The 8482-nt window shown below is 40.2% G+C and overlaps 1 protein-coding gene across 4 annotated transcripts in view; it reads left to right on the forward strand.

The window, feature by feature from the left end:
* The window catches only part of ccser2a (coiled-coil serine-rich protein 2a), a 65672-nt gene extending 62395 nt beyond the window's left edge, over positions 1-3277 (forward strand). For 3 of the 4 annotated variants that reach the window (XM_020047604.3, XM_010869915.5, XM_010869914.5), the window contains exon 11: positions 1104-3277. In XM_020047604.3, coding sequence (XP_019903163.1) covers positions 1104-1835 — 732 coding nt within the window. In that variant the 3' untranslated portion in view covers positions 1836-3277. The remainder of the gene's footprint in view (positions 1-1103) is intronic. The other variant, XM_020047606.3, reaches the window with a different exon arrangement.
* The last annotated feature ends 5205 nt before the right edge of the window (positions 3278-8482 follow it).

Raw genomic sequence — 8482 nt, forward strand, 5'->3', positions numbered from 1 at the left:
TTAATTTGTCTGGATAACCAGAGAGAAGAGCATTGCAGTAATCTAGTCTAGAAGTAACGAAAGCATGGATTTATGTTTCTGCATCAGTTTTTGATAGAAAGTTTCAAATGTTTGCAATGTTTCGAAGATGAAAATAAGCAACTCTTGAGACATATTTAAATGTTCTTCAAAGGAGAGGTCAGGGTCAAGGGTAACGCCAAGGTTTTTTACAGTTTTTTGGGATACGACCATGCAGCCGTCGAGGTTCACAGTGAGATCTGCTAACAATGCTCTTTGTTTCTTGGGTCCTAAAATGAGCCTTTCTGTTTACCTTGAGTTTAAGAGCAAGAAATTCTCTGTCATCCACTTCCTAATATCTGAAACGCATGCTTCCAAAGTAGCTAATTTAGGGGCATCTCCATGCTTCATTGAAATATATAACTGTGTGTCATCAGCGTAACAGTGAAAGTTTACATTGTGATTCCGGATTACATCGCCCAGAGGGAGCATATATAGTGAGAACAATAATGGGCCCAGAACCGAGCCTTGAGGACTGACTGGAGTATTCCATAAATGTTATTTGTCTTTAGGAAGGCATTCAGTTGTTGGGGAAAATTTTTCTAAGATTTCTGAGAGGAACGGGAGGTTCCTGATTGATTGAGTTCTGCCAATGAATGTTCTAGGAGTCTTGGTTGTTCCAAACTTCTTCCATTTAATTAAAATGGAGCCTACAACTACATGTCCCTAGGAACTTCAATGATTTAGTGATTTCTTTATAGCCTTCCCCAGATTTACTGTATTTAAAATCAATCTTCAATCTTGAAGGTGACACTGGTGGTCCAATCAAGTATGAGAGACGTCATAGGATGAGCAAATGACACAGGATGCATCTCGGCTCAAGTTGGAGTGTCATGGCAGAGGGTGTTTTCGATTTGTCAACTCGGGCAAAAAAAATATATTTAATAAATTGTAAATTAACATCAAAATGTGGAGGAATGGGTCTGAATACTTTCCAAAGGTACTTAAATATTAAATATTTTCTGTCCTTTAGAACGGTCAAAAAGATATGTAACTACCGATGAATGACTGATTCTAAAAATGTCTTTATTTGTTTTCATCCATAGCCTCAAATGCTACAGCCTTCCTGCCCCAGGCACCACGAGCACCTCACCCAGGAAAGAATAGTAAAAACAGTCCTCACCGAGGTCCACAGTGACATCCAAAGACGAAGGCCCAGTGGAGATGGGTCCACCTTCACAGACTCTGCCCGCCCTGACGACAGCCCGGCCAGAGGTGAGGACACTCCCCCAGGGCCTAACCCAGACAAGTTGAGTGTGTTTTTCAGCACCCAGCTTACCACTTGTGACGGGGAGGGGCCTAGGACCACCCCCTGCCTGACTCAGGGGTTCCGTGTAGCCAGAAGCGCAGCCCCAGGAGCTCTGTCCAGGACAGAGGGGGGGCAGCAAACCACTCAAGTGGGGTCATGTGGCCCCGGCTGCCCTCGCGTACTGCAGCCACCTTGTGTCCACAAACGTGTGTCTATCCCAGCTCTTCCTCAGGAGGGTCCTAATGGTTATGTTTTCCATACTGGCTCTGCAGCTCAGCTGGTCAGCAACATGACCAATCAGCTGCCTCCTCCCTCCAGGGACCTGCCCTGTTTAGAATCTGGTCCCCTGGCATTGGGTCTGGCTCAGGGCCAAGGTTTGTGGACTAAGCCCCGCATGGTTAGAAGCCCTCCTTATCCTAGTCTGGAAGAACAAGACATGGGACGACTCAGAGACGAGAGAGTTCTCGTTCCTTCCCTTCTTCTAACAGCTCCCCAAGCCAAAGATCCACTGAAGAGTTCAGATAATTAAATATGACATTATGTATTGTATGACATCCCTTTTCTTTCACCTCATCATCATTACGGCTATGCCTGTTCATATGTGTGCCACAATCTCCTGATAGAAATTCAAGAACGGACCTCAACTACTTTTTTTGATTTCTGCTTGTCTTGTCTTAAAATGTACAATCCGTAAAAGTGCACATATACAAAATGGCTTGAACAGCAGTGTTTCCCCTAGGATTTATTTGTACAGTAACTGTCATAGTTCCTCCTGCGCTGTTTATGACAATTTTAATTATTTGAACTTCAAAGAATGTCTTATCCCAGTAAAAATATAATATGAATATTTTCTTAGAGTCCCACAAACAATTTAGAAGCAACAGAGTAATATGCTCACACAGAGAAATGGTTTTAAATAATAAATTATGTAATAAAGCGAGGCCATGATATAGTGTTTAGTACTGGCTGCAAGGTTAATATGGAGTACTGGCTCCAGATTAAAATAGTGTGTCCTGTCACTGAACTGCTGGACATTCGGTACCTCTTTTAGACTTGCCAACAGGCACCAGTAACTACACAGTGAACTCCTGATTGCCTGAGCACTGGAGAACATTGGCTTACCAGATAGCGTCTATGAGATATGTTTTGTTCAGTTTCAGTAATGTACTAATCAAGTCAGCATTGTTAAACTCCTCTTCATTACATTTAGCCTACTTTAGATACCATTATTTCAAAATGTCTTTAGTGGAGAATTAGAAACCATAATTTGACCATAAAGGATTAAGATAAGCAACAATTTACCAGTTAGTGTGCACATGAAGTTGCATTGGAAATCCTTGCTCACTCAAACAGAACTGTCTCGAACAACACTCCTGAACAAAACAACAATTAATCTTGTAGCGAGGGTTATCTACAATAAATTGGATAGGATTTAATGTGTAGAAAGAATTAACTGTACAGCAGTCCCCAATCAAGTCATACATTTTTGTTCCATTCATTGTATGCATTTATTCCATCTGTTGGGTGGGATTCAGAGAGATAACCCCAGAGAAACTTGACCCATGTCTGATGTTGGGGTCCTGATGCAGATTGAATTTGAATGTGTACATATATGCATCTTTGTGTGGATGCTCCTTTTCTCGGTGAGAACATCAGGGGTTTACTGGATGTAGTGTATTTTGAGTTAGACTTTAGGGCTTGGGTATTTGGGTTCTGACTGATACTATAGGAGCTTCCATGCCTGTAGGCAATGACTGTAGGTTGCTGCCTGTGCCACTATCCGTTTTTTGGTACCCATTAGTAAGACGCACACTCATTAATCAGACGCACACTCAACGAGGGGTATTAACTGTCATATGTAATGCACTATACCTCACATGACCCATAATAAAATTATAAAAAATATTGAATTACATAATTTGTCTGTATTAAATGTCTAATGAATTGGAACAATACAAGAATGTGGTTGTACTGAATGTCTTGTCATTAGAATACTAACAATTATTTTAACTCTGTAGGATTTTCTAAATAAAAAGGAGCCTACACCACATTTAAATTAACCACAGATTAATCCATTCAGGTTTTGCTTTTATGATGTAGTAGGTAAAATTAACCCTATCAACATTATCAACCAATTTGCGAAGATCAGAGGATTTACACGATTAGCAGTATATAGGCATAAAGCAAAGGATGAGTAACACAAATAAATAGCCATATTGGCGCCTGTTAATACTATGCATGTAAAAATGTCAAAGAATGATCTACAGTAGCCTGCATACCAAAATATACTGTTTTAGGGAAAATGTGTCAACAGATGGTAGAGTGTTTGATATTTTCTTTCTCTCCGAATGAAAAACAATTTGATGTTTGATGAATTACATTAGCTGAATCTTCAGTAAAATAATCAACGCAAATTCATAGATGATATGATGTTTGATATTTTCTCTCCTATTGAAAAACTGTTACGTGTGAGACATTTGTACAATTGTTGAGGCTATTGATTATATTTATTTTGTGGGTTCATTCAAATTCAACCATTGCTGTGCTTTTCTATCTGTGAGTATCACCCATTCATCCATTGACGTCATTCATTCAGTGAGTTGGCTCCCTGGGTACCAACTCCAAGTGGCGTGTGCTTTTGGCGGATTGAGTAGGAAAACGGTAAAAAAACAGGTAAATAGTCTCTAAATAGTTTTTCATTTGTGCGTTTAGAGTTCTGACAACAGAACAATGTAATATACGCCTATTTAGGAAAAGTCATGGAAGGAGGAGGGTGTAGCTTTCAAAATGACAGTTTTATTTAATTTATTTACAAGCTCATACACCAATTGGCGTAGGCATTTGGCTGTTCTAATGTTAAAAGGCCTACATATAAGACTTTTGGGGGGATTGTTTTGCATTGTAATGTCCACAGTATGTCTGCAGTAATTGGCGATAATTGGTGTTTCAGAACTGCTTTCATGCCAGTATTGAATCAATTTGCCTATTGATTCCTTCCTGGCTTCAAAATGGGAATTCTGTTTTGAGTTTGTCGCAGTGTTATCTACTGGAGACCAGGGGCAAGCAGCTAATGAAGACATTTTTGTTTTTTCATGGTCGCTAAATTTTTGGGGTACCTTTTAGGGTACCATTTAAACACTAGTGGACAAAACCAGAAAAGACCAAATTTAGCGCAGACAGAACGTGAGACAGCAAGACTGTAAGAAAGTGATAGTGAGAATGTATTAACTGTTGCTGCTATAAAAATACATTATTAGTGAGTCTGTCTGTCTTTGTTTCGTATGAGAGAATAAAGTATGTGTTTGTTTTGTTTGCTATGGTGAGATGTTCTCCCTTGCCATTTGGACCTGTCAGTCAATAGGGCCTTGGTTTTTTTGTGAGATTGTGTAAGGGAAGGAGAAAGAGCAAAAGAGAATGTGAGTGTTCGGTAAAGAGAATTGTCCAAAACTGACTACCCACTGTGTGTGTGTGAGTCTCTAGACACACCAATTTGGCAGTGTTTTCATTGTGTGTGTGATCCAGGTCTGTGTGTACATGTGAAGAAGGAAAAATGTGATTGGAAGCGTAGGGATTAGGTTTTGACATTACTGGTTAGATTTAGGGTTCAGTGTTTTAAGCATAAAGGTTAGGATATTGAGGTTAGGTTAGGGTTAGGTTTAGTGCTAGAGGATAGGGAACTTGGATTTCTAAGTTAGGGTTAGGTTTCGGGCCCCCACAAGCAAATGAAAGAAAACAAGTGTGTGTGTCTTTGGTCCATGTCTGCATACATGTGAAGACACTCAAATCTGAAAATCGGTCCCAAGGAATTTTTTTGTCTTGTCCCCATTAGGTAAAATGCTATTTTCATCTCAGGGATTAGGTTTACAGGAAGAATCTACAAGGATAGAAAAACAAATGTGTGTGTGTTTATAAAAAGACTCCAGGTTTTTCTTCCAGAACTTACACATAAACCACTAGCGCTATACATATACAGTGAGGGGAAAAAAGGATTTGATCCCCTGCTGATTTTGTACGTTTACACACTGATAAAGAAATGATCAGTCTATAATTTTAATGGTAGGTTTATTTGAACAATGAGAGACAGAATAACAACAAAAAAATGATGTCAAAAATGTTAGAAATTGATTTGCAATTTAATGAGTGAAAAAAGGATTCGACCCCTCTGCAAAATAAAGTGTAGGCAAAACCCTTGTTGGCAATCACAGAGGTCAGACGTTTTTTGTAGTTGGCCACCAGGTATGCACACATCTCAGGAGGGATTTTATCCCACTTCTTCAATATTTTGATCTTCTCCAAGTCATTAAGGTTTCGAGGCTGACGTTTGGCAACTCGAACCTTCAGCTCCCTCCACAGATATTCTATGGGATTAAGGTCTGGAGACAGGCTAGGCCACATCAGGACCTTAATGTGATTCTTCTTGATCCACTCCTTTGTTGCCTTTGTGTGTTTTGGGTCATTGTCATGCTGGAATACCCATCCACGACCCATTTTCAATGCCCTGGCTGAGGGAAGGAGGTTCTCACCCAAGATTTGACGGTACATGGTCCCGTCCATCGTCCCTTTGATGCAGTGAAGTTGTCCTGTCCCCTTAGCAGAAAAACACCCCCAAAGTATGTTTCCACCTCCATGTTTGACGGTGGGGATGGTGTTCTTGGGGTCATAGGCAGCATTCCTCCTCCTCCAAACACAGCGAGTTGAGTTCACATGTTCATTGGCAAACTTCAGAAGGGCCTGTACATGTGCTTTCTGGAGCAGGGGGACCTTGCGGCACTGCAGGATTCAAGTCCTTCACAACGTAATGTGTTACCAATTGTTATCTTGGTGACTATGGTACCAGCTGCCTTGAGATCATTGACAAGATCCTCCCGTGTAGTTCTGGGATGATTCCTCACCGTTCTCATGATCATTGCAACTCCACGAGGTGAGATCTTGGAGCCCCAGACCGAGGGAGATTAACAGTTCTTTTGTGTTTCTTCCATTTGCAAATAATCGCACCAATTGTTGTCACCTTCTCACCAAGCACTCCCTTGTGTGCTCCTAATCTCAGCTCGTTACCTGTATAAAAGACACCTGGGAGCCAGAAATCTTTCCAAAAATTATGCGTTTTTCAGGATTTTTATGTTGTTATTAAAATTATCGACTGATAATTTCTTCGTTAGTTGGCAAACATACAAAATCAGCAGGGGATGTGATGGTAATTCCATGTATCGACACTCGGAGTAAGGGACACTGAGACAAAATTCTCTTTGTACATTCTAACCGTTTTATTAACTATTATGCACATATGAGACTGTTATGAGAGACGCGTCAACCGCTTATACACACATAATCGTCTGAGGAGTCTCTAACTCAATATAGCTAATTCAACCGTATATATCACATAGGAATAAGGGGTGTGGGAAGATGCTGCTATCTGTCTCATGTCAATCAAACACCTTTGTTCTATCACAGAAGTCAAGTGCCATTCTGTCCATTTTTGATCCGTGAACAAAATAAATGCACCCGGCAGTCAGGGGAGAACCATCTTTATTCAGCCTGAGTCCAAGATGTTGATCTTCCATAGTTCTTACGTGTATGCGTTGTGTTACGTTTCTCTTTTCAGCGCTTACAAACTGGTTACCAAAACAGTTAGAGCAGTAAAAAGTGATGGGATGTCATATTATTGGTATACTGTCTCATACAGTGGGGAGAACAAGTATTTGATACACTGCCGATTTTGCAGGTTTTCCCACTTACAAAGCATGTAGAAGTCTGTAATTGTTATCATAGGTACTCTTTAACTGTGAGTAACAGGCCTGTACGGAATCTAAAACAAAAATCAGGAAATTATGATTTTTAAGTAATTAATTAGCATTTTATTGCATGACATAAGTATTAGATACATCAGAAAAGCAGAACTTATTATTTGGTACAGAAACCTTTGTTTGCAATTACAGAGATTATACGTTTCCCCAAATAATGTTTCCACCTCCATGCTTCACGGTTGGGATGGTGTTCTTGGGGTTGTGCTCATCCTTCTTGTTCCTCCAAACACGGTGAGTGGAGTTTAGACCAAAAAGCTCTATTTTTGTCTCATCAGATCACATGACCTTCTCCCATTCCTCCTATGGATCATCCAGATGGTCATTGGCAAACTTCAGACGAGCCTGGACATGCGCTGGCTTGAGCAGGGGGACCTAGCGTGCGCTGCAGGATTTTAATCCATGACGGCATAGTGTGTTACTAATGATTTTCTTTGAGACTGTGGTCCCAGCTCTCTTCAGATCATTGACCAGGTCCTGCCGTGTAGTTCTGGGCTGATCCCTCACCTTCCTCATGATCATTGATGCCCCACGAGGTGAGATCTTGCATGGAGCCCCAGACCGAGGGAGAATGACCGTCATCTTGAACTTCTTCCATTTTCTAATAATTGTGCCAACAGTTGTTGTCTTCTCACCAAGCTGCTTGCTTATTGTCCTGTAGCCCATCCCAGCCTTGTGCAGGTCTACAATTTTATCCCTGATGCCCTTACACAGCTCTCTGGTCTTAGCCATTGTGGAGAGGTTGGAGTCTGTTTGATTGAGTGTGTGGACAGGTGTCTTTTATACAGGTAACGAGTTCAAAGAGGTGCCCGTTAATACAGGTAATGAGTGGAGAACAAGAGGGCTTCTTAAAGAAAAACTAACAGGTCTGTGAGAGCCAGAATTCTTACTGGTTGGTAGGTGATCAAATACTTATGTCATGCAATAAAATGCAAATGTATTATTTAAAAATCATACAATGTCATTTTCTGGATTTTAGTTTAGATTCCGTCTCTCACAGTTGAAGTGTACCTATGATAAAAATTACAGACCTCTACATGCTTTGTAAGTAGGAAAACCTGCAAAATCTGCAGTGTATCAAATACTTGTTCTCCCCATTGTATGCTATATGGCTATATAAAAAAAAACATTGAATATATTGGTACTAATCCTGAATGCCGATTGACTGATAAGCTAAGGTAAAGTATACAGTGGATATAAAAAGGTTATTGTCAGTATTTTATTTTTCATTTTCCCCCCTTGAAGATTTCAGTTTGTTTTTCAATTGAATTGTTCAAATTATAGGTCACATTAAAAGTGGAAAAAGTTCTGACATGATTTATCTTTGTCTCATTCTTTTACATCACATAAACCTGCCATTTTAATAGGGATGTAT

This window comes from Esox lucius, chromosome 6, assembly GCF_011004845.1.
Source record: "Esox lucius isolate fEsoLuc1 chromosome 6, fEsoLuc1.pri, whole genome shotgun sequence".
NCBI lineage: Eukaryota > Metazoa > Chordata > Actinopteri > Esociformes > Esocidae > Esox > Esox lucius.